The following is a 26,921-nucleotide window of genomic DNA, read 5'->3' as shown; positions in this document are numbered from 1 at the left end:
CATTGTTAATATCATCCAAGCCAGTCTCCCTATCCCCATTGCTATTATATTTTATGCTTAGAATCGTAAGTTATAAAGTACTAATTTATACATGAACATACGTGCATGAGTTTCTTGTAATTAATTCATTTAAAAATATAGGATATATCCTTAATTTTGGTATGTCATTTATCCTTATGTACAAGAGTCTTATTTCAACGAAGACAATTATAATTTAAGTGAATAGTCTTTGAAAAATGGTGACGGTATATGCAAAAACATGGTTCAAAGTGTCTTTTAGCCATTCTCATGAGTTATCATGTCTCTTCGTTTGGTTGGAATTATGAGTTATAAGAGTTGTCTTGCAATAGCCGTCACTCGTCCTTTACTCTTGCATTTGTCGGCAGAAAGGAAGTTTCATCATTTTGTTGGAATTTTACTATAAGATATTAAGATATATGGTGTGCTTATGTATGCCTAAAAGTGCGCCACTAGCTGTTATTGACCTGTATGTCAATTAGTAAAATAAAAAAATATGAGAAAGTAAATTTTATTGATGATATTTGATACGTGAGTCCTATTCCTATATGGCTATATCCATTGACACAGCATTAATTCTAAGATATTTGGGATTTGGATTTTTTGTTTTATTTAGTAATTGAATTTGAAAGTTTTTTTTTTTTTTTAAAGGAATGAGGGATTGATTGACAGATTGGACATAAAATGATAAATTAGAACACGAGAAGTGGAGAGCCAATTATTAGTAGCAGAGTCGGACAAAATAAATTTTAGGAGGTCATGTGAGATTCGAATTAAACTTTGAGTGGCAAAACATATATTAAGGCTATCATTATTCATTAATACGTAAACAGAAGCAGCAGATTTCATTAAAAAAAATCACAAGCTGTAAGGATCGTACTTCCCAAACCCCTTGCATATTTTCAAATCATTAGGTATCTTGAGATTACAGCTTAACATGAAAAGAAAACAAATGATGAAAAATGGGTAAAAAAAAAAAAAAGAAAAGGAAAAAGAAATTATACCAAGTACATGTTGAGAGCTTATAAAGAATATATCTATACGAAAAGCCCTGTAAGTCAATTAAACCACCTTATTGGGTAACTGAGACTTGAATGATAAATTTGAATACTCATGGCTTCTTATAGAATGAACTAATTCTCTGTGAATGGTATTGACTATTGAACTTGCTTCTTTCGCTTCTATCCCTATTTTGGGCCCTCCAAGAGATCAACTTGGTTTGGGTTTCTATGTGTTCATCATCTGGAACTCCGGTTCGCTGAATACCAGAGTTTTTTCTGGCATACCAATACTTTCTCCTTCTCTATGCCATACTCAGTATCTTCTTTGTGACACCCCCATCTCATTCCTTTGGCAATGGTCGCAACAGCATCCGCAAAGTAGCTGGATTCTCGAACTACTGCATAGCCACCGGGGCGCAGGATTCGGTCCATCTCTAAGAGCACGTGTTTCATTTCACATCTGCCCAAGTACCATCATTAGAAGTTTAGAACCATTTACAGTATAACCTTAATGTTAAATTCACAGTGAATGCTGTCACATCTATTATCCATCATTATAACCTTAATGTTATTCAAGTATTTCAAAGATCAGTCAGGCAGCACCATTATCTGATAACTAGAAAATGAAATTCCTATCAGAACAAAAACGTACTTACAAAAAGTTATTCTCTAATAAGGTCTTCAAATAAGATCATGTTTGTTAGTTTTACCATTATTTCCAAAAGCCTAAGCGCCTCTTTTGCAGGGATCCGAACCTAGGATCTCTTGCTCTATAACCATGACATTTGTTGATTTACCACTATTCCCAAAAGTTAAGTTCTTAACAATCATTTATATTTTAACAGATTTATTTCTCAACCATAACATCATATATGGACAGCAGAGCCGAGATACAGTGGATGAATTTGTCTGAATACATCACATCCTCAGCAATTCGTATATCATGTAATAATAGCTTAGAAACATGTCCTGATTTAAAAACCTTATTAGAGAATAATTTACACACACACACACATTTATATACATGAAGAAATCTTACACTTTCCAGGTTATCTGGGTCACACAATATGATATCTGAAACTTATTTGTTGCAAGGAAACATACTCATTCTATTATTCCTAGGGCTCAAGATAATGTAACCCCTATTGTCTTGCTATGTCAAATTATGCAAGAGTGCATAGCAAACCTAACATCTAAAATTAATTAGCTAGTCCAATACGCTAAATTAATATCAGCATTCATAATATACTCATGCACCTCACAAACGAAAAACAATACATGGAGGCCCATTTTTAAATACCTGTGGCTTTCTGCAGTAAAGAGGCCATCAAGATGTAGAAGATCATAAGTTCGAGGATATGTTGAAAAAGCTTCACACCTGCCAAAACAGAAAACAAATAAATTAACACAAAGAAAGCTTGATGTCATAATAATGACCACATGAGAGGTCCATCAAAAGCATTCTGTTCATGCATATCAAAGCTTCAATGTTTATATAATAAGTCAATTCAAAATTACCAATCATGGTAAGTTCCAATAAGGCCCCGATCATAGACCACAGCCAGTGTATTTGGAGCATAGGAAGAGACCACATTCATGACCCACAAGGGATCATCAATCGTTGCTGCGGCAAAACCTCCATATACTGTATTCATGTCCATAACATTTCTGATCTTATCTGTTCCAATTGCAGGAAGCAACTTCTTGTAGTGTTTCAATCGTACCTTCCACTTGCTGTCATCATGCTTGAAAGCACTAGCACTCCCACCATGAACATCAGAAATACGTTCAGGTGCAGCATGCAACCGCTCTGGCCATTTAGGGATGGAATCCAAAGCTGACCTCTTAAGTGTTGGGCTTGGAACGACAACACAAGAGCGTAACGGAGTGTACCATGCTGAATCTGGTTCAAGGCTATCATCACATTTTGGAGGGTAGGAATCTGGCTCAGCAAGTTTTTTGTAGCAACTATTATCTGACAATTTCTGCCAAACAGCAATATCATCCTTTTTGTTGTACAATTTGAAGCACAATGAAGTTAGCAGATCTTGCAACTTCTCATAATCTGATTTCTGCTCTTCTATAGTTGTGTTCCATCCACGCCAGCGGTTTTCATAGTTGACAGGTGGACCAGACAGGACCCAGAAACCTCCAGGACGGAGTATACGATGAACTTCTAGGAGGTAAATTCCACCTGACAGCAGGATAAAAGCCATTAAGACAAGTGGTACAAGATGACACAGGATACCATTATCTGCCACAGTTTTTCTTTTAAGCATCTCCAAATTCTTAGAAAACCAGTGAAAACAATACAGATACTTATAGACTAACAGGAAAGTTCTGCAAAAATAACATTGCATACACCTTGGGTCAAAATAGTTCAAGCATGCTGGGATACATTTTATGTTAATTTCCATATGTATGTTTCTTATTGTTGAGCTAGCAGGTAAAAATGCAATACATCACTGCTATTAGATAACATGATCCATGCATTCCCACTATGCTATTATGAGATATTATTTAAAAACTGGTTCTAGCTGGACATTGAGCTCTATAAACTTAATTATATTCTCTAGAATTCAAAGATTTTTAATAACAATTTGATAGATAAATTACCAAATTCAGTCCATGGGATGAGGCATCTTGAGCAGTGAGCCATATCAAATGAGTTTGAGGGGAAAGGAAGCCTCTGCGTAGAAATGATGCCAAGAATTGCTGGAATTCCACGTTCCAATGCAAACTGAACTTGAGCTTCATGATTATCTCTTGGGGCGAGCGAAACTGTTAAAATCCCGCGATCTAACAAATCACCACCCCAACTTGCAACCTAGAAATAATCAATTAAAGAGATTAGCTAATGTAATTTCTTACAAATTGAATTATTTAGAGCCAACATTAATTTTAATTATCACACTCCAACCTTCCAAAACAGTAAACGCAGCTTTAAGAACCATAAGAAATAGATTTTAGATAGTGAACAAATTACAACCACGAAAAATTAAAGCTACAGATTAAATTTCAACTTACATCATTGACTAAATTATGCTAAAATAAGCACCATCCTGATAATAAATAGTAAAGGTAACGTGTGTTCACCCACCAGAAAGTTTCATTTATATCTTACCATAAAAAATTCTGGAAAAGTAATAAGATGAAAATTGGACTCACCCCACAACCAGTATCAATGGCAGTTCGAACAGTCCCATCTTTCATTTCTGGAATAAGATCTTGCATTAAATCAACATATGCAGAAACGCCTCTAGGAAACATAGTTCCCCCACCAGGAAAGTGAAACTTCTCCCCTTCTTTTCTCAGCCAATTCTGATTAGATTTCTGCTTGTTAATCCAATCATATGGCACATTCCTGAAATCAGATCCGCAAAGTAAACTTGGAGACACTTTAAAATTGGCAAATTTTGAGCATACGTAGTCCTTTGACAACAAATATCATAAATAAACTATTAAACTATTTACCTGTACCAACATTGATCCCTGCTATTGGGCCATCTGATTGGAAACTTATACCCATCTGGAGGTGGAACTAAGCATTCCATCCTTTCAAATACTGGAGGGCAGTGGCGTTCCAGGAAAGTAAGCCGATGAACACCATACTTTCTCCACCTCTGTACAAAAACATGGATCATTTCCATCAAAATTTGACAAACATCTAGTGGTGCCCAGATTCCAAAAGGCCTATAGTACCATAAAATCAATGATTAAGGAAATACCCTTGGATCTGTGCACGGAGTGTAGTCTTGATAGTCGCTGCTGCATTCAGCAAAGGTAACAGTTTTTATTTGCAGAGGAGCCGCAAGTGACTCCTTGGAAGGTTGAACTGCCTTTCCGACATCTTTGACATCCTCAGCCTCAAATTTGCTCTTCTCAGAACAGAAGATTCCACCAAGATAGAATGAAAACCCGCATAGCACAAAAAAAATGAGTGTCTTGGAGAAAACCCTGGAACTTTTATCCGTTTGGGAACCTGGTTTTCCATCTTTATGCTTCATCATCTTGGAAAGTATTAACTATCTGCAGAGATACAAGGCATATTATATATCTTCTTGTAGGTGGAATAATAATGCTGATCTGCTAAGAAGTAGTTGAAGTAAAGAACACTATGAAACTTCAAACAGCCGCTCAAATCAGGCTGGTCATTAGCTTCACAGGTTTCTTGCTTCCCCATGTCATCCCATATATCAAAGTAAAGCATCACAAATCAGAGAAGTGAAAAGAGTAGTAAATGCACTACACTAATTCTAACTTCACACATTCCATTTATCTTTAATGCCTTGCAATTATTGTCTGCATCCAGTTAATTAGATGGGTATCCTAAATCTCTTCAGAAAAATAAATGCACTGATCCATAAATGCATATTCTACATTTATGCAACAACTTCAATAAAAGAGTAAAACATGAATTTAGTTAAAGAAGGAAACCCATCAATCAATCTTATTCTTAAACATGGGAAGCACAAATTAAGATGTGGATCGCACACTGGAAAAGTGCAGCAACAGTTTCAGACTCAATTTGCTCGGATAGATCCAGATCCAGCTCATGGATAACAAATCCACTCATGGATAACAAAAGTTAGGGAAGTGGAAAAGGTTGAAGCAGCTTTCCAGAAAGAAAATTAATAATAAAAAATAATAATAATGCAAACCCAGTGGTGAAATGTGAATAAGATTAAGATCTGATAGCAACTACCGACACTTTCTACTTTCCATGTTAACCTCCTTTTATGCCTCTCACATGACAATGGGGCCAACCCTATCAAACTCTGCCGTCCCTGATGAGGTCTCTCTCTCTCTCACCCCACCAAGTCAAAAAGGCCAAAGAACCATGGAAATCAAAAGGGAAAATAAAGTGAGAAGCATTAAGTAAATTTCATCATTTTCTTGAAGCGTAAGAAACGTTTTTATGCATGATTCAATTGTCACTGCTTGCCAATCAGCTGCTTCCTTTATGAATCATATCGAAGGAAAGAGACAAACAAAGCTACATTCATCCAATGCATACCCACCAAAGCATACCATGAAATTCACCTAAATTTTGCAGAAACAGGGCAAACCAACCAAGGAAAAAAAAATGTTGAAAGCAGATTACATGCAACCAAGACGCTTCATGCAAAAATAAAAGAAAAAAGAAAGAAAAAGAAAAATCTTACATACCGGTCTTGTCAATAACAGAATTTACCAGTCATTGCGTGAAAACAGAAGATCAAAGAGAGCAAGAAAGGCAATAGAATTAGATTTTGAAAACAAAAGAAAAAGAAGGTAAGAAATTAAGCATTTGGTAAAAGTGAAGACCACGTGTGATTATGGTCATCCAAAAATAGGAAATTAAAAGAGAAAAAAGAGGGAGTGTGGACAAAAACCAGATCTATCGCGCAAAAGAAAGGAAGAGTAAAGCCATTAAGAACAAGATCGCAAATGGGTTGACGAAATTGCGGAAGAAAAGGCCAAAGAAACAAAAGCAAAACAATGGTATGAGATCGATCTGAAGGAGAGAGCAAGTGACACTAAAACAGAGTAAGAGAACAAGTTGACGAGAGACAAGAGGGAGGAGTAGTAGTAGTACCTTCGTTTTTGTTTGTGTGTAGTCAGAGAGACTATTATTATGTGTGTATCTGCAATTAATCTGTGTCTCTGTGAAGAAATTAAAACCCAAAAGAGAAGAGAAATGAGAAAAATGAAGAAGGAAGGAGGATATGGATATGGCAAGAGGTGGGATCTCTCGGCCTCAAACACGGAGCTAAACCATGTATTTATATATAACTACACTACTTGCTTGCCTTCTGCTTCGCTGTCCCCTCCAAGCCTCTAGCTTGTTTCTCAACTTCGCTGCTCTCTCTCTCTCTCTCTCTCTCTCTCTCTCTCTCTCTCTCTCTCTCTCTCTCTCTCTCTCCTCTGTCTTTTTTTATTTTCTTTTTCTTTTTTCTTTGGCTACATAGTAGCTACTTTTTCTTACCTCACGATAAGAATTTTCTTTTTTCTTTTTCGTTTTTTTGTTTTTGATAAGGGTTATGATAAGGAATGAACGTACAAGTATAACCCATTCATTTACACTTCCCCATCCAACCAAACGGTTTATCGGAACTAGAGTTTCAAAAAATGTTATTGAGTTGATGGGGTTTTCTCTTTAGAGTTTTTGAAAAATAAAAAAAATTAAATGATTTTAAAGTATCATGTTTATGTTTTTTTTAATAGTTGTTTGCACAATGAGTATAACCGCTATTCACCAATAATTATATATTATAGTCACTATTCAACAATGCCCACATTGTAAAAACACAACAAAAAAAAAGTGTGCACAAAATTTTGTGCTAACACATTTTTTATTTATGTGAAATAAGTTATTACTGATTTTTTTAAAAAGGACGGAGTTATTATTGCATTTTTTTTATTTTGGGCTTTTACAAAAAAGCTTGTTTACATAAGCACACTAAATAATTCAACTGGTATAGATTGGTCCATTACAAAATTAATCTTTTTTAAAAATATTATAAAACTAATTTGTTTTAAATTATAGAAAATTAGGATTAAATACTAAAATCAAATAATTTTTTGGTATATCATGAAGACCATATAATATTTCAATTGAACTATCAAATTTAAATGTAGTTTTTTAGATTATGTCACAAATATGTTGACCCCTTTGATTTGAGCCTTTTCCATTTGACATTTTTATCCTTTGGCCCACATATGATGAATGTTAGTTAAAATTTATAATCTTTTGACAAAATTGCCCTTAAGGCTTTTATATTATCTTGAAAATTTGTTAATGTAGTCTCAACTTCACATTTAGTTGTGACTGTACGACACTCACAACTTCAAATTTAGTTGTGACTAAACGACAGTCACATCTAAGTTGTGAGACAGTCACAGTTAAGTTGTGACTTAATTGAATTTTTTTTAGAGAAATCATACTATAACATAGTATAAATAGAGGTCAAAACAATACTTTTACTCAAAATAATATATAGTATAATGATGTGAGTTGTCTCTTTCAATTTATCAAGACAGTCACAGTTAAGTTGTGACTGAATTAATTTTTTTTTAATACAATATAGTATAAATTAATGTAATATTTGTGATGTTATATTATTTTTATTTTTTTTATTATAGTGGCATGTGATGTAATATTTATAAATTCTAATACCTTTTAATTTATTAATTTGTTTAATTTTTCAACTAATATCTAATCTAAAATGCTATTTAATTTTAATACCTAAACTTATTGAAATTTAGTAGTTAAAATCAATAACCTTTTAAATTAATCAAAATGAAGCACCTATATCAAAATTTGTAAATGGGTGCTTCGTAATTGACCTGATATTAATTTTTTTAATTCAAGTCTAAAATAATTTAGAAGCTGACTTATAAGAATGCTATTATTTGGCGTGAATAAATGTATTTCTAGCCGTAATACTTTAATAAACATTCACTGTGTTAATTTTGTCAGTTGACTTTTCTCATATAATAAGTTATGTACAATCACATTAAACCTGAAGAGGTATTAATGCGAATTTTAAAAATTAAATGATTATGTAAAAGCATGTTTTGTGTAAATAACCAATGTAATACAAACTTGTATGCAAACCCATGGAAGTATTTTTGAACTGGTAGCTTCTGATTCAATCATTCATTCCTCTTTTAATCTAGGGAAATAGAAATTCAAGTTTGAGACCTCTAGAGTAGAGCCACTAGACCAGTAGATAGTGATTCTATTTACTTTTTATAAACGCAGACAAAGCATTTGTTGAAAATGATATTTCAAGAACTGTTTAACTGATTACTAGGAGCTGGTCATTCCATAATTAACATAATTGACTATTATTATGTCTTTGACAAAAATTTGATCCCACAAATCTCAACAACGGCAATTGGCAAGGCGTGTGTTTCAATCCTAGCAAAAAGAAAAGGCGGGTGATTTAGCTTGCTTGTAACAAAAATATGGTGTAATTACTGCCGAGTCCTCACCATGATTTGCTAATTGCTATTGTGTCTTTTGTACGAGCTCCCGTAATTTTAACTCCAACTTTAATTGTGACGGTGCCGCTGTTAATTCTTTTTTTGTCTGAGTGCCGCTGTTAATTTAATACAAGTAAATAAGGTGACACATAGACAAATCGACAATGCCGTGTTTCTTCAGCAAAACAAACCATTATTTATTTTTATTTTTTTATTATTATTTTATTTATTTTCTTTGGTGTTTGTGGAGAAGAAGACCTGCTCCTATTTGAATTATTTTTAGGAGGAGAGCGGTGGGGAGTTGAGATCGCATAAAGCCACAAAGTCAGAGAATCACAAGGTTTCTGGCTCTTTTTATATTAATTCTTCTTCTTTTTTATTTTATTTTGTTTTGTTTTATTTTATTTGTTTGGTAGGATTGATTGATTATTCCTGTTTCTCATTCGCCTTTGGTCAACCAATCCTCATTGTCAACATCAAGTTCTGTAGTTTAAATCCTCTGCTTCCAAATTCTCCGTTTCCACTATGTTTCTCATCTAATTTGTCCACACATGTCAAGATTTTGTTTTCATATAAACATTTATGAGAAAAACTTCTATACACTAGGGATATAATTGATTTGATATCACAATTAAATAATATGATGATACCTATATTTTTATATTTCATTATATCAAAATTTCTCAAATTTTAAGAAAAAAATTATTTATTAGGATGCCAAATCAGCCTCTATATATATTATAAGTAAGTTTTTCTTTATATAGCATAAAACACTTTTATTACTGTTGAATTAATGGATTCACTTATTTAGATTCGTAATGAATAGTTTTTTGGACTATCTCATCCGTTTGCATTTTATGCGGACGAATCTATATATACTTAATAGAACTAAAACTATGTTAATTCTTAATTTAAAATAAAATAAAAAGTAAAGATTTAATGGGAAAAAGACAAAAAGAAAAGTTTTTTGTTAATGGGAAATATCATGTAAGGGAGTGCAAAGATTTAATAAAAAACAAAACCTAACTACAGAGCTCTCATAGAAATAATGTATGTCAAACTAATTGATGAATTCTTTAATTTATTTTTAACTATAATTAAAACTTTAATACATGAACCTAATTTAAAAAGGTTTTTTTTTTTAGTCCAAATTAGTTAATATTGTAACAAGTGTTGAAAAATATAATAAAGTGGTCAACTTTTAAGTTTTTTGATCGGGCGAGCATTTCAAACGCTCGCCACAAAATTTCAAACACTTGCTTGAAAATACTCGTAAAAAAACTCTTAGGATAAACTTATAACGTATATCGATCAAGCTATTTTAATTATAAAAAAGTAATTTTATTATTATGTTTTATTAAGAGGTTATTTATCATTTGAAAAATAAATAATGAGTATTTTGATCATGAATAAAACTTATCTGTCCGGCACGTATCACCATAGAGAAATAAAGAGAGAAAGAGAGAGTGGGGAGAATGGGAATACCACCTAATAAGTCCTTCTCTTTGATCATTATGTTTAAAAAAAATTGCAAATACCTAATAGAACATTAGGAGAGCAGATTTGGTACCAGTTTTTGGTACCAGGCTGGTACCAGGCTTTGATCAAAGCCATTGATCTTGGAGGAGAGAGAGAGAGAGTAGAGAGAGAAAGCTAAGATCAAAGGCTTTGATCAAAGCCTGGTACCAACCTGGTACCAAAAACTGGTACCAAATCTGCTCTCGAACATTAGAACCCCAAATTGTTGATTTTCCCAAAACAAAACTAAGAAAAAGAACGGACAATAAAGGTGTAAAAATCACAGCGAACAATAGAGTCCAGCGTCAGAAACCATAATGTTTCATTCTTTTTTTTTTTTTTTTTTTGACTAACATAAATGTTTCATTCGATCATTAGTGGTGTTGTACCGAACTTTTTTTATTACAGATAGTTATTGAAGCTAAAGTCTAAACGGCCACCAAACCACTATTGACTATTGACTATTTTGTGATTGTAGATGAAGTCTAAGTGGCTCCCAAACACTATTGACTATTTTGTGAAATTGTGACGTTTAGTGATCGATGTAGTTGAATTTGAACTACTGGCTGGTATTTATGCATCTCTATTTGTTACGACGTTTGATATTAAGAGCATTAATAATTGCTTTTGAGAACTATTGCAAAAGAATCGAATAAATACCCTATCTTAATAATTATCAAGAAAACCATACAAAAATAAATCTATAATTGTACGATGACTCATACAATATGTATTAAAAAATAGTTGACCTAAAAACTATATATTTTTAAAAATGAGAAAAGTTACTCATTTTCTTCATATAACTCTAGTTATAAATACTAAGCCGACTCATTTATTATTTTTGTTTAACCTGTCGTGTCGTGTCATATTCATTTTTGCGTCAAAAAATGGTCCACCCAAATCTGTTAATTTTGTGTTGGGTTCAAAACTTCGAATCGTGTAAAAAATTGCCACATCTATCAAATTTTAATATTTCTTCATTTTAACTACCAAATTTTATGATATTTTAGTTTATGTATATCAAGAGTTGGGTGAAGAAAATGGTGGTAATAAATAGTAATACTTAGGATCCATGAGTTGACATCCCAATTGAATTGATAGGGAGGAAGATTAATTAAGGGGAGTCACATGGTTTTAGGGACCCTCTAAATTGAAAATTATGCCGAAAACGATTTGAAGAAAGGGAAGGCAGAGTCGGTGATGCGGGAGAGGATGAGCTCAACGCGCATTTACATGTAAATTTATTATAATTGAGACTTGACCTCGTCATGCAGGTCACGTACCCTAAACAAACACGTCCCTATTGAGAGTGAGAGGAACATGTTCTTATTATTGGCTTCATTTTACACATGGCATGTGATGTGCATGTGCACATTGGTGGAAACCAAAAGTCATCAAAAGCCTCTCTCTCTCTCTAATCATGCATTCATCAATTAATTATTGAGCAAATGCCAACTGTGTAAGTGTGGAGTGCTGTTGACGGTGCATTCTACATCTTAGTCTATATATAGAGACCATACATATACTAGTAATTGATGTACAAGTAGGGTAATTAGAAAATATACAATAAGGTACGGATTTAATTATTTGATTATGGCCTTTGAACCGTTCTATTGTACCCCATTTCATTTATTAGATTCATCGCCATTTGCCATTTCTATACAAATGAAAACAATAAGTACTACTGTACAACAAATTAAGTTGACTTAAACCAGATGTAGATACTTAAAATAATTAATAAAATATATATATATAAGGAAACAATGCAGAGAAGGGAATCAAGTACAAACAATATATGCAGCAAACGAGTCCAAGGGAAGCAATGCAGTACAAACAAATAGAACTAGGAGCAGAGAAACTTAAGATGCAGCTACAACTAGTGTCAACCCACAAGATTCTAGGTAGAATCATGTTACACGTGGCATCTCTAAAGGAGGTACCAAATTCATATGTCAAATATATATTTTGTTAACCTATTTGTCATTTTCTCTTCAAAATACATATGCTTCTTCAAAAATCTCCTATATACTCCAGTAGATGAAGCAAATGGCTATAACAAATATTATTATACTATTTATTCTAATTTTTTTGCTACTTTAAATAATTTAAAGAATATAACAAAATATGGAGTAACGAATTAGTTTTAACTAATTAAATATTGGGGTGGGCCTCAAATATTAACTTTAATTTTTCAGCTGGTAAATTTACAAACAAACCCAAGGGATCAAATGAAGCCACAAGGCCCACAATGCAATCCTAAGAGGAAAAGAGGCTAAGCAACATATAATAACCAAATAAAACAACAGCTCCTGGCCCAGGCCCAGGGAAACAGATTAAAGGCCGAAACGAACAAACAACAAGCCTGGCATAATATATAGTTAATGTACTACAGAATTCACAACACCAAAACCATACCATTGATACCAACAAGGAACCAAACAATGCGAACCATGCGAGGCCAACTGTTTGAACCACATGTGTATGCTCCAACTTATGTGATTTCACACCGTTGAGGGATGGGTGTCTCTAAGGTTTAGGGGCTGTGTAACTTAGAATGGTGATAAAAACAAAACCAATAATATGACCCCATCAGAACATAAATTGATAAAGTAATTATGCTTTATAATATAAGTAGACCACGGATTTATAAATATAGTATTTAAGATTTTAAATATTAATACTTACAATTCTAATGAATTGGTCACACCACCTATAAAAGTCGGTGTAGACTACATCACTTTTACCATGTACTCCACAATGAAAGAAAATAAAAAACCCACTTGTTCTATTTACTAACTTTTTGATATTTTGTATCTTTCAAGCAATTCACACCACCAATTAACCAAATACTCCACGATAAAAGAACAAAAAATAATTTAACTTGTTGCATGTGTGTGAACGCGTGCCGCAAATCTAGTGGAAATGAAAATGAAATCCGAAAATCTTATTTCACAAAACAAGCATTACCCAACAGCTCAAGCGTATACTCGTATAGGTTGTTCAGCTTATTTGGGTATGTGATGTAAAATTTGAGTGGTTGGGGTTATTTGGTGTATGATAAAGTAAAATTTGGCCCATGAACTCATGACTCATTAGTGGTGAATTATGTTAAGGTGGGTCGAGAAATGAATGTCACCATGCTTTTTCTCTCAACACAAAAGAGTCATAACCCGCCACACGTCTTTCCCGATTTCCAGCTCTCAGTATTTTGGGATTTTTGATTTTCAGGTATTTTCTCTCCTTCCAAACACCCGCTTGATTCTCCCTTTTCAATCCAGTCTTGTATTAGAGAGATGGTATATATATGATAGCCATTTGAGATGACACATAAGATAGTCAGTTGACACGGTTCAAATTGCAGTTCAACTTGATTTTGATAGATTGTTCCTTTAGGATCATCTTGTTTTAATAACTCAACCTCTATGGTATATAGCAAATTAGCAATAAGTTGCTGAATTTCAATTGGAATTGATCACCCATTGCTAAGAAATTTTCCCTTTCATGGTTTGCCGCGGTGCATGGTGCTGTGCCTTACATAGCCATGCTTAGGAAATCAGTCTTGATGCCCAAAGCAGCTATGGCATTGACATAGGATTTTCTTTTCTAAATTGCTGAGGTTTGGTTCTTCAAGATTAATTTGTCCCCAAGAAGAAATTTTTATTCTCCACAATCCACATTCCACTACCGAAAGAAAAAAGAAGACCTTTACTGCACTACTAGTTTTGAAAATATTTATATATTTGGGCATTGAATGTTATGCAAATCAGTAATTCCAATGATGCCCAAAATTGAGAAGAGCTCGTGCTGCATAATATGCCATATATTTGGCCCAAGCATTCCGAATGTAAATCTTTTCAATAGTATGAAACTGAATTTTATGAGTCCATTTAAATCTGCACACTCGAATCTTTCTAATAACAAGGATATTTACTACGGAAACCAAATATCTTGGACACTATTAATCGGAGATCATATCAATATCAACACATGACATGGAGGCAGAAGCAACAAAAATGAGAAGATTATGAGAAATCAACTCACGCCAATACGTGCATTCAACGACTGTAGCCTGCAGGAGGAGAAATCAACTGCATTTGAAAACCTAAAAATCTTAGAAAGATTTTGGCAGTTTTGTAGAAGCTGTAAAATGCAAAGATCAAAGAATTTCACTCATCTGATTTAGAAGGACAAGGATAGTTAGTTTACAGGAGAATTTTCAAATTTTGTTCGTTCAGCCTCAACTGAAATGGTTTGACAAAAAGCATTTCCTGACAAGAAACAAGTTGCTTGGAAGCTGTAATAAGAAAGAAAACTTGCAATCCCATACTTGAAACATTGCGGTTGAGATCCTCGACCAGAAAAGTTTGGAATAAACAATACCTGTACAGAAGAAAAGCAAAGCTGGTAGCACTACATGTATAGTCCAAAATCCATGATCCCAAAACAAAAACATATTACAGGACTAACAAAAGAGTCTGAGGCTGTTCTGACTAAGCAACTCCTTCAAACACATTATCTGAAGCTGGAAAACTTCAAATAAGCGCCAAAAGTTTTGCTCAACTCCAACATATATGCAAGGTTCCAACTATGGCTCAACCCTCTGCTATATATGGGGAAAGTTCACCAACTCAAACCCCATAATAACGAGGAAGCAAATCCAACACCCAGAAAATGATGCTGATCAAACATGCAGCATATTGTACAAGCTCCTGACCAAGCAACTTCAAAAGCCGCCCACCTCTTGATTTGAAACACCTCCATATCTCCCAGGGTTGACTCCGCTGCTTCCATAAGCTGGAGAAACAGATTTCAACCCAGGACAGTCTCTTGCCCAGTGCCCAGGTTGATGGCATTTGTAGCATTCACCAGAAGTATTGCCAACACCTGGCCTAGGAGATACTCTGCTGTTATAGCCTACTCCTGATGAATGTCCTGGGCCATTCAATACATTTGGGCAATTCATGGAGCTATGGCCAGTACCCCCACAACTGTTACAGCTCAGATACGAACCAGTAGAGCCAGTAGAAAGAACCCTGGCATTACTAAACTGGTTTCCATAGTTATCCACTTGATTTGCTGGTGCTCCAAATTCTTTACCAGGATTGGTACTGTAGCCGATGTTCACAGCTGGGGTAGGTTGTCTACTTGCAGTGTTCCTGGGTCCAGTATCATTCATCCCAGCACTGGGTATTACAGTTTCCCCCTTTGAGACAGAACTAAAATTCTCAGTTTTAAGTTTATCCATCAAATCCAAAAGAAATCTAGACTCCGATGTAAAATTCACCTTTTCTGCTTTGATAACTGTTGACTTTACACGTTGTTCATCACTAAAAGTCTCCTCCTTTATTTTCAACTTAAAAACAAATTTAGTAAAGAGAGCCTTCCGAATGATTTCTTCAAATTTCTCATCATCATGTTCATCATATTTCAAAAAATATAGATCTTTTGCAGGTATACCCATGATTTCTTCACCACTCTCCTGAAATGCAGTTACCCATGTTGAGCCAGTATGGTCCTGTACCTGTAAATTGAGTAAATATCTGTAGTCACATTCTTCAATGGACTGATTACATTTTTCACACCTCCATTTTCCATCTCCATTGTTTGTAACTTTTTTGTTGCATTGTCGATCACCTGTCATGATTGGACATGCCGTATAGCAAAAATTATCAACCTTTATGAATGAAATAGTTGCACCAACTGTGATCCAATCTGGCTTCTCAGAAGTCCCTAGCCTCTCATCTTTAATTTGGGATATAGTCTTTCTGTTATCTGTTCTACCCACGCCTGCTGTTTCCCTGGAAATAGAGATAAATGGGGTATTCCTTCCTTCCTTGTCAAACCATTCCTTCAGCTCGTGAGCCTCATTGATATTGGGATCTATGAAAAGCTGACTTGAAGCAATGGTCCCCACCGCCTTCCCATTAAAGTCGTTCACTTTACCAGATTTTACAGCCAGCACTGGAAATACCCCAGAATCACACATGTTTTGCAGTTTTTGTCCTTCTGCATTGCACAAATTTCCCCAAAGAGTTAATTCAACACTACAACCAGACATGTCCTTCAAATGGAGGGTTCTCTTCTGGGTCTCAATACCATTTTTCCTCATTATAGAAGCAGGGGGACTGATAAATGATACCACACCTATTACATCCACAATAGTGTTGTTTTCCAAGCCTTCAACCTCACTTATACGTCGGAAATGAAACAGCTGTTGTGGAATCGAATTATCATCCTCGAAACATGACTGTATTACCGATGTGCTCTCTAAAAGAATTTCATGGTCATTGTTAAGGTGGTTGAAATTCTTTTGAGCCGGTCTTAAACTACCCCTGGAGATCAAATAAACTTTACCAAATTCAATCTGGTTGTAGAATTGATCAGCCACAGCATTAAAGCAGGTTGCCCGAATTTCTCCACCTTCAGAATCAAGAAGATCAAAAGAAAATACTTTCCCATCACCACGAGCATTATTGTAGCTCCTAAGCTCTGCTTTTGCTGTTACTCTAGCCTTGATTGTCCACCTTCCTTGGTATGGATTCAGAGCAGCAATTGGTATTATTCTAGGAGGAGCTTCATTTTTGGAAACTGGTCCTCTATTAGTATGCATTGGAGGTGCCTGTTGATAAGATGGCTGAGGGGGGCGGGTGTAAGAATTTGGAGGTGCCTGTCGGTAAGCTGGCTGAGATGGCTGGGCATAAGAATTTAGAGGTGGCTGTGGAACCTCAGATCTAGGGTTGCGAAAACCTGTGTTCTGATGGCTATATGACCCACTTAATGGTGCTGAAGCAGGAAAACAAGAACCCGGATCTGGTTTAGGGTGATTGGAAGGTGTACTCATTGTAGCATATCTTCCTGGTTCAGAATTACCAGAATAAGCACTACCATATGATTGATTCATTCTAGGTTGTTCTACATTTGCCTCAGACACACTTTCATGAACTGCGCCACCAGAAGGTGCACTGCCACCAAGAGGTTGGGCATTTCCAGATAATGTCCCCGAGGGCTGTGCATTCAAAAATTTAGGTGCCGCTACAGGCTCTCCAATGAGATCACATTTTTCAAGTATCACATCCAATTCAATTATAATGATGATCCTGCAAATATAAACGGAGTTGGCATCTTTTTCTTTTTGACAAAGGGTAGAACTTGGCATTGTACCAGAACAACTTCCATTTAACTTAACAAAACAAAAGGAAATATTTTTTTTTTTTTTAAAGAAAGTTAACTTTTCAATGATCATGTGCATCTTATTATTTCTTCTGGAAAAGGGTTATAGATTCTCCTTCTTACTTCCATCATCAAAGCTTAAACATGAATTTTTAATTCAGCTATTAACAGAAACAAACTAGAATGCTGAATTCTTAATCAACTAAACCATAAATTTGATAGCTCCATCTCTCTCAATTCTCTTGATTATACCACCCAAGAAACCAAACTTCAAAACTAAACGAAAGAAAAATACCCATCAAGACAATTTCACAAAAGAAAAATACCCATCAACAAAAATTCACAAATTTTTATTAAAAAACAAAACCTTGAAATTTGAAAAGGGTGGAAGAGCATAAATTTACTTACAGGCGATTTTGGACTTGGGTGCAGGTGAATTGTTTCAAGCAAACCAAGGAGCCCTTCTGAAGCAGGCCTTGCTGAACCAGAATGTTCTTCTGAGTGCCCAGCATCCCCTGCTGGTGGTGGGACCCATCTGAGATCAAAACCCTGTACCTCTCATTGTCTTGTCCAGCCTGGGCTCCACTGCGCTGAGCATTCACCATCCTCACGTCCAGTACTTGGAGTATCGGCTTCCAGGTCTCGTCATGGTACTCCCCCGTGCAAATCTTCATGATCGCCCCCTCAGTTAGGCTCGTGGCCATTGCCGAATCAAAGGTAAGTGGCTGTTTGGTTCGTGAGAAAGTGAGGGAAAATTGATTGCTTTGTGGGTGTGTGTGTGTGTTTGAAAATTGAAACCCTAAAAAGAGTAAGGGGATGGGAAGCGCCAGAAACTGTATTTGAGAGGGAAACATTCCCTTTGGATTTTTTATTTCAAGGGTATAGCCTCTTTCCAATTACCGGATATGTCCCCTACTTTTGCAGATGACCTCATTCTGCCACACGTGTGTGTTGTCCGCCCATGTCAGATACTCGGTCGGAGGGAACATGAAGTCACCCATAGGCCATAGGTTCTTTTTTTTTTTTTGACAAATGAAATTAAGAAAATAATCAATTTGATAAAAAAATAGAGTTATTGACATATTGTAGTAACTTTTGTCTATTTTGTTTTTACTATTTTATCTTGGCTTAATTATCGATTTACCACTCAAAACTACAACTCATTCCCACTTTACCAACTGAAAGTTTTTTTGTCCCATATTACCACCTATAACTTACACCCGTGTCCCATTTTACCTTGTTCTGTCAACAATTCCGTTAATGCTGACGTGGCGCGCTGGATGTGCGCCACGTGTCACATCTTTTTTTGTATTTTTTGATTTTTTTGATTTTTCTATTTTTATAAACTTTAAAAATTAATTAAAAATAGCTCCGAGCTTAGAAAAATACACGAAAAATTCCTACTGACTTGTCTTGACTAGTACTAATTTACTATGGGGTCAAAATGCCAATTTTCCCTCTAAAAATTTTCAAAAAATTTGGAAAGTCTAAATTTATTTCTAGAAAATTAAAATACTCTAGACTCTTTGGAAATTCATGGAATAATCTTCCGAACTCCAAAAAATATGAGGTCTGCATCGTTAGTCTTCTAAAAACTAACAATACCTTTCTCGTGAACACTTGCTACCCAAAAGACCTCTCGGTCTTAGAGGAAAATAAAATTCCCTATAAAATAAATTCTAGAAAAATTCTAAAATTTCTGTAAAGTCTCAAAATAATTCTCTAAAACAGGCTTTTGGTAATTTTTCAAAATATTTTTGAGAATTTGTCCAAGAGTTTACGAAAATTCTAGAATTTTTTCTAAAATTTATTTAATAGAGGAAAATTTATTTTAATTTTTTAGAAATAAATTTGGATTTTCTAATTTTTTTGGAAACTTTTAGAGGGCAAATTGGTAATTTAACCTTATAGTAACTTAGTGCTAGTCAAGACGAGTCTGTAGAAATTTTTCGTGTATTTTTCTAAGTTCGGAGCTATTTTTAATTAATTTTCAAAGTTTATAAAAATAAAAAAATGCTAAAAATAAAAAAAGATGTGACACGTAGCGCACATCTAGCGCGCCACGTCAGCATTAACGGCCAGATCGTCAGTATTAACGGAATTGTTGACGGAACAAGATAAAATGGGACACGAATGTAAGTTACAGGTGGTAATTTGGGACAAAAAAACTTTCAGGTGGTAAAGTGGGAATGAGTTACAATTTTTTGTGGTAAATCGATAATTAAGCCTTTTATCTTGTCTTCTACAAATTTTATTCATATTCACTTCAATTACCAACCATATCTCATTAATATAGCTTTGTCAAATTTTCTATTTTACTTCTAATAAAATTTAAAAAATCAAAATAAAGAAAGAATACATTATCCCTTAAAGAAAAAAGCAATAATATTTGATTTGGACACCATAAGAGTGTAGAAAGACTATAAGTCTATAATGTGATCTTTTAGACATGGAAATTTTCGTGATATATCTAATAAATCATCAATGTCAATAATTTTAAGTTAAAAAATTCACTAGTTATAAACTAGCAAAATCCGGTAGGTTGGAATTGAGCACCACCGGCAATGGGTAGTAGCCAGTGGTGGGTGGAGGGAGCGGTGTGGCCGTGTGGGTGGGGTTGTTTATTGCTGCATTTTTTTTGTCTAACAATAGAAAATTAATATAGAAAGACCAAAATATTCTAATTTTTATGAAAAAGGTGACAAAATGTAATCGATGGATGAGATTGTAAAAATTCTTAAATTAAGATGTCATATTGATGAGAAATTATTGTGTGTGATTATAACACTACATGTTATGTTGACGTAGTGTTATCAATTAACTTAAATTATAACACGTGTATAATAATTAATTTTTAAAATCTTAAATCTTAATAAGTACCCTTAAAATTGTACATGTTTTATAATCTAATTAAATTGGTAACACCATATCATCAATTCATCATGACACGTTACGTGTCATGTATAATAATTTTCTCATATTGAATCCATTTTTTATTAAGTGGTAATTTAAAAGATGAGTTAAAATTTAAATGGTTAAAGTATAGAAAATGTTGAAAATAATTGAAAAAGAAGACCTAACTAAAACTTCGGGAAAAAAAAAAACGGTGGAGGACTTCTAAAACAAAAAACAATTTATTTTTTGGGGTCTGAAAGCCAAAAACAATTGAAGAAGATAGAAAGAAGTCAGAACGAAGCGAAAAGAGTAATAATTCATTTGAACCTTCTGCAAAAAAATGAAAAAAGGGGGAAAAGACCAATAATTCCTTTGCTGCTTTCTGCTGAGGAGTCTAGGGTACTCCGATCACCGGATAATTGGTTCCGGTGGCCGGACCGTCTACAAAACAAAACTTAATGGATTCGGAGGAGGTCTCTGAGAAGGGTAGCGTCGCGTCTCTAATACTGCGGTGGTTTCTGGCTCTCCTTTTCCCCATCGTTGCTTTCTTTTCACTGTCACTTGTAGTCGGCTTCATAGCAGTTTTCGTTGCGGATTCGTCTGTTCCGAACCCGATTTCTGTGTCCTCTCAGTGCAGGATCGTCTCCAGCAGTAAGTTTTTAATTTTTAATTTGTTCAATAATAAATTTTGCTTTTATTTTCTAGATGGAAATTGAGTTTCTTTGAATGTCACTGTTTGGTTGACTTAAAATTTTGAATAAGAAGAGTATCTGTTACATGCCAAAGATATCATCGGTATTGATTACTGAGCTATAACAAAATGGCTTGTTTGCTCTGGCTGTTTTATTCTATTTTCATGAGCTTTACCAAAAGTTTTGAAGGCAAGCGCATCGAAGCTTCACGCCCATTATCTACTTGGCTATTTTATTGAGGGATCGCTTAAATAAGCTTATTTGAAGGACACATTCTGTGGCTCATTCAAGGATCCTCATGCAAAAAGTTAGACAAATTGGAAACATTTAATCAATTTAGTGTTTATTGGGAACACTGTGTTTGTCTATTTATTTGGTCACAATTACTGAATAGTTTCCAATTTGTCTAATTGTATGTAAGGATGATCTTGGAATGAAAACTTCAAAAATAGAAGGTTTGGATCGCTGAACTGCAATGTGGGGTGGGCCCAACAATATGTCCCTCAAATAAGCTGATTTCAGGGATCCTCAATGGAATCTCCCTATCCTATATATAGTTCTTATCTCTAAGGTCCTTAAATGATATAAGTCAAGATTCTCAACTGTCAGATCATATACCTACTGGAAAACTTGTATGCATATTTCTTTATCTAAAATTTGTTTTTAAATTTTTGTTACATTCGTTGTTTCTGCTAGTATTATGCAGTTATATGTTTGGTTTTTGGAAGATCAAGATTCATTAGTATTGTATTATCTTTCTTAAAATCATATGTATAATGCGAGGCTCTTTCCGTCTTACAGGTGTTGATCTTAAATCATCTAAGGTCTGTGAGCTTGGACTGTTCAATTACAAAGCCAAACACGTATTTTATCCTTTTGAAGGAAGAAGATTTAGATGCCGTTATGATTACTATTGGGCTTCAGTTTTCAAGGTTATGATACATTGCTCTCAAACTAGATGATCATTCTCAGCATGCACTCCTCTTTTTTAAGCAGCTTTTGTGCTAATCATATGAAATTAATACTGGCAATTTTTAACTTCCTTTAACCAGTGGTCGCAATTTTCAATTGTATTGCTTTAGTTTCCACACAGTTTAATTTTCTCTATATTTACTGTACCCCCTTGTAATATTAGGACCCTTTTGGTAATGTTTTACAAGTAGCAGTTTATCTAATGAAATTTAGTTGGATAAGTTAACAAGTAGCAAGTGATTACTCTGTTGATTGTGACTGTTGGACAAAGTGAAGCCCATCATACGGAATAACAAACAAATTCTTTTAATTGATGCTTGGACCATAGATACTCTCACAGTGACCGCATGATTGCACTTTCTTTACAACAAAGAACTGCTTATAACTTTTAAATTGACCTTATCATCAGTTTTACAAGCATAACAGATATCAAAATTTCTTGATCAGGCTTAAACTAGAAAAATAGTAAGAATCTTGCATATAACGTGAGGGTTTTCTGTTAATTTTCATCACCACCAGTCCATTCATTTCAGTCCTTATCAACACGATTCTGTGCCCATTTGACTACTGTGTGTGCAACTTGGGATTCCTGTAGGCGATCTCCACTTGTTTAGACTTTAGAGTATCAGTATATCAATGAAAGGAATATGATAGAGTCTTGCAAGACCACCATACTCAGTGTGCAAGAAAAGTATTAAATGTCTGTTGAAACAATCATCACAGGGAAAACAATTAAGTGCCTATATACTTCCATAGAAATCAACAAGAATTTTATCCCCAATGAGATGGTAACAAGAATTTTATCCTCAATGAGATGGTATAAATAGAAAATACTGTCTAAATCCATACACAAAAGACGCAAAGCATCCCTAAAGAAATTTTTTTGTTAGATGCATACTCTTGTGGAATAATCTTCCTCCCTAATGCATAAAACACATTTCTTGTATAGAATCACATCATCCTATACGAATCCGCAAAAAATATAAGTGTGGGTTATCTACACTTGAGAAAGATCATATATATATGATATTCACAAACAAGGATCAAGTAATGAATTTCTTTTATGTAACAAATACTGCTCTTTCTTTTTTTTTTTTTTTTTTTTGAAGGGGAGGGGGTTGATTTACATTTTACCACCCTGTAACCCACTCTGGAATTTACTTTTATTAGACTAAATCTTCTTGTGGTTTGGAGTAATGTGTCTCTTTTAGGTTTCCTTCAAGTTTGAGGTAAATGCCGTTCATCTGTGAACCAAAAGAGATGTATGAAAGATTCCTTGTGGAATGGTAAAATGAAATTTTTGAAGCCTTCTCGGCTGGGTAAGAGAGATGAAAAGTAGGCTTGATGGGTGAGCTGATAGTGCCACAGTTGTTTTAGTTGAAGAAATTCTGCTGTACGGTCATATTATGATGGTTTCTGTGATTCTTGATTAATTTGATAAAAGTCAAACCATTAAAACAGTAACCCTAATTATATGGGCTTCTAGTGATGCAAGATAAACTTGATGGAGTTTCCATGTATTAGCATAAACACAGGGGGCTACAGTGCAAATTCTCTCTTTCTTCTTTTTTTGGGTCATTTCCTACTACATGCATTGGACAATGCTATATTTAAGTTTGTGCTTTGCATGCTTTCTGTTCGTTCAAATATTAATTCTTCTTTTTCCTGATTGCAGGTGGAATACAAAGATCAGTCTTCTGGTCAGGTTCAGCTTGCATTAGCAGAGGCTCCAAATGAGGCCCTTCCTCTTAATTGCAGACCTAATTTTGGTGCTGCATGGTTGACCAAAGATAAATTCAAGGTAGGTTGCAAAGCTTTTAATATTTCTTGTGGTGTTGTGCACGGTTGAAATTATTATTGCATCTTGTTAAAATATAATATATATATATATATATGTATTTAAGCATCAAGTTTTCTATGATGTTGCTGATATCTGTAGTTGAAAGATTTTCTATATCATTGTGCTTAAGTCATATATAACCATTTAAACTTTTTTTATTTGCTCTCCTTTGGTCAGGTCAATGAAACTTATGACTGCTGGTACACATATGGCATTTCCAAAGTAAACTTATATCATGATAGCTTCTTCAGTTGTCAAGCTAAAGATCCGTCTATATTTGAGATGACTAGAAGATATTTCATCCTGTGAGCAAACCAACTTTTATTTTTACCTTTAGCTAATCAGTTCTGTTTAATCTTTATGGATATTGCGTCATGGGCCAAATGAGTTGCAAAGAATGTGAGTTTAGATATCATTACCTAATCTCATGATTATATTAGTTTTGCAGTTCTAGATAAATTTCTTACCTTAAAAGCAAGGTATCAAGTATCGGTGTCGATGAAAATATCAAGGGTCTGAAAACATGGAAATATCAATATGAGTAAACATTCAAGAAAAACAGAAAAAGTTAGAGAAATATGTGAAAATTTTAAATGAAACTTCAAGAGATGTTAATCAATGATCTATTATTTTGATTATAAAGAAATAAAAGAACTGAGTTTGTATAATTTAGGGTAAATACAGTGTGCACTGATGGATATTTAATTAGAAACTACTTAATACTCAATGAAATTTGGCTGACCATGCTTCAAACTTTCATTTATGATAATTTTAGACAATTTTTTACACTTTATAGTTTTCATGGTGAATTAGATGAGCAAATTAATACCACATAGAGTTCTCTAAGGTTTAAAATCTTCATCATCTTTAGGTTTAGAGAAGGTGGTCTATTGTGAACCTTCCCGGACCCAACCCAACTTTTGAGCTTGTGTGGGTGGGCGAGAAAGCAAATGGGTTGGGCTTGGGTTGAGAAATATACAACCTGATCCATCTCGAGCTCAGATTGGAGGTTCTTCTTGCACAAATCCGACCTGGTAACCCAATACTGAAACCTAAGTTGATATATTATACAAGAGGAATGATATCCACCTTCTCCTCCCACCTTCTCCTTCTACCTTCTCTGTTCTGTTGGTGCCAAGTGTCTTTTAAAAACACTTAAAAACTAAGTCATTAGCACAGCCAAAAACTTCAATTGTATTCTTCCATTTCTACCCCAAATTAAACAAAACAAATAAACATTTCAGCTCACTTTTTAAATCCTAATTTTCTGGGAAACCAAAAAAAAAATAAAATAAAATGCCCACCTTATCAACACTCACATCCTTATTGCTGCATAACCTTCAGGCGTTTCTTTCCAGTAGGAAATGATCGCAAATAGTCCAACAATTCTCTCTATGTTCCAGACTATACCATATTTCTATCTTTGTGTAGTGAGAATTAAGTGGTAAGAGTTGTTACTTTATCTTTCATAGATGAGGTTTGACAACTTGCAAAGCCATTAAAAGTTTGAAACCCCCCACCCCCCCTCTCTCTCCTCGCTTGTCATCTGGGTTGAAATCAAGTCAAAGAGAATTTCTGTTTTGATAGCACGTGTGTAAAGTCTCCAGTTATGTGTGTTGTTGTGGGTCTTTTGGTAGGGTCTTACTTAGTAATATATATTTTTGGTGTCTTTTATTTGTCAGGTCAACAAAGATTTTACACTCCTGGCTTTTCAGCCAGGAACCAGCCAGATATTGGAGGTGGGAAACCATAGCTGGAGTTATTACTGGTTTTTCAACTTCAATAATCTCCATAAGCTTTTTTAGACTCCTGCAACAGATGAAACCTCGATTGCCTCAAATTTTTGCTGCAAGAATGCTTCTACAGTTACTCTGTAAAGTCCGCTTCAGGCGCGCATGTTTTCTTGTGGCATACATATCTTTTACAGGCTGGTTGGCTATCCAGTATGGGAAAAGGGTCGGCCTCCCAGAGATCGTCACTCTTCTTAAGAAGTAGGCAGCACCCTTTTTGAGAAGTGCTAATTCCGTTTTGTCTGCATAATGTGGACATGCGGAAAGTATATGTATCATTCCCTGTACGATGATTTACTACTTGAGTTAGTACCAAGTGTACTTGATCATCTTGCTGAATAGGATATATTGAGCTGAGACTGAAATTGTATAGGCAACTTACCCAAAATAAGGGAGTTGTAATTTGATGTATGTGATTTGTATAAAGTATCCTTTAAAATCTAGTCATTTTTTATAATGAAATTCTGTGACTCTCTAGAATAGAAATGCCTAAATTTTCTTGCTGTATGGCTCTCTTTCATTTGGGTTAAATAGGTGTAATCTATTTCGGAAGAACCAGGATGCCATTGAAGTCTTTCTTATTCATGAGTTTTGATTTATCTTCAATTTGGTTTTCTTTTATTTTCTTTCTTATGCCATTGAAGAACCAGGATGCCATTGTAATCTATTTGACCGTTGCTAGTTTTTGTTTCTGTACAATGGATCGAATTTAATTTATGCCTCTTCAACTTTCCCCATTTTACTTGCACTTAAAACTTAGTTCTCTCTTTTCCAAATATACTTCTATTTAATATAATAGCTTTTGCTAACCTTTTACCCACCATCATGAAACATTTGAAGTTATCATTATCAAGGAAAATACTGGACTGAACATATACCAGAAACATATGAATATTTTTCTTTTCTTAAATTTTTTTATGGTTGTATATGGAACGTCATAACTTTGAACCTCATAATTTATATCAGGGAAGGTCTCAAAAATCATATTGAGCTTCATGGCTCAAAATACATCCTCTTCCCGCATATATATATATAATATATTAAATACAATTAC

At 34.4% G+C, this 26,921-nt stretch overlaps 3 protein-coding genes across 5 annotated transcripts; 1 reads left to right on the top strand and 2 right to left on the bottom strand.

Annotated features, from left to right (window-relative positions):
- Positions 1-844: 844 nt before the first annotated feature.
- Positions 845-6,924, bottom strand: ERD3 (S-adenosyl-L-methionine-dependent methyltransferases superfamily protein). Of its 3 annotated transcripts, none has more exons than XM_086257132.1 (8): positions 6,812-6,924; positions 4,748-5,048; positions 4,494-4,642; positions 4,188-4,383; positions 3,636-3,846; positions 2,538-3,213; positions 2,320-2,397; positions 845-1,479 (listed from the first exon to the last, which is right to left on the bottom strand). In XM_086257132.1, the coding sequence occupies exons 2-8, from the start codon at positions 5,027-5,029 to the stop codon at positions 1,257-1,259; spliced, it is 1,815 nt and encodes a 604-aa protein (XP_086113258.1). In that variant the 5' UTR covers positions 5,030-5,048; positions 6,812-6,924; the 3' UTR covers positions 845-1,256. The 3 variants fall into 3 exon arrangements, with proteins under 3 accessions (XP_086113258.1, XP_086113255.1, XP_086113257.1); XM_086257129.1 differs by lacking the exon at positions 6,812-6,924 and adding an exon at positions 6,598-6,791; XM_086257131.1 differs by lacking the exon at positions 6,812-6,924 and adding an exon at positions 6,189-6,572.
- Positions 6,925-14,700: 7,776 nt separating this feature from the next.
- LOC147275080 (Replication factor-A protein 1-like protein) lies at positions 14,701-18,446 on the bottom strand. The gene is made up of 2 exons (XM_086256721.1): positions 18,087-18,446; positions 14,701-17,605 (listed from the first exon to the last, which is right to left on the bottom strand). Exons 1-2 carry the CDS (start codon positions 18,380-18,382, stop codon positions 15,232-15,234), a joined length of 2,670 nt encoding a protein of 889 aa, XP_086112847.1. The 5' UTR covers positions 18,383-18,446; the 3' UTR covers positions 14,701-15,231.
- A 2,382-nt stretch (positions 18,447-20,828) lies between these two features.
- LOC147275079 (exopolysaccharide production negative regulator) lies at positions 20,829-26,329 on the top strand. Its single transcript, XM_086257061.1, has 5 exons — positions 20,829-21,224; positions 22,067-22,197; positions 23,913-24,038; positions 24,255-24,382; positions 25,760-26,329. Exons 1-5 carry the CDS (start codon positions 21,032-21,034, stop codon positions 26,070-26,072), a joined length of 891 nt encoding a protein of 296 aa, XP_086113187.1. The 5' UTR covers positions 20,829-21,031; the 3' UTR covers positions 26,073-26,329.
- Positions 26,330-26,921: the final 592 nt, after the last annotated feature.

The sequence above is a fragment of the Dryas octopetala genome, chromosome 9, assembly GCF_963921425.1.
Source record: "Dryas octopetala chromosome 9, drDryOcto1.1, whole genome shotgun sequence".
NCBI lineage: Eukaryota > Viridiplantae > Streptophyta > Magnoliopsida > Rosales > Rosaceae > Dryas > Dryas octopetala.
This window is presented reverse-complemented; position numbering and strand designations above follow the sequence as displayed.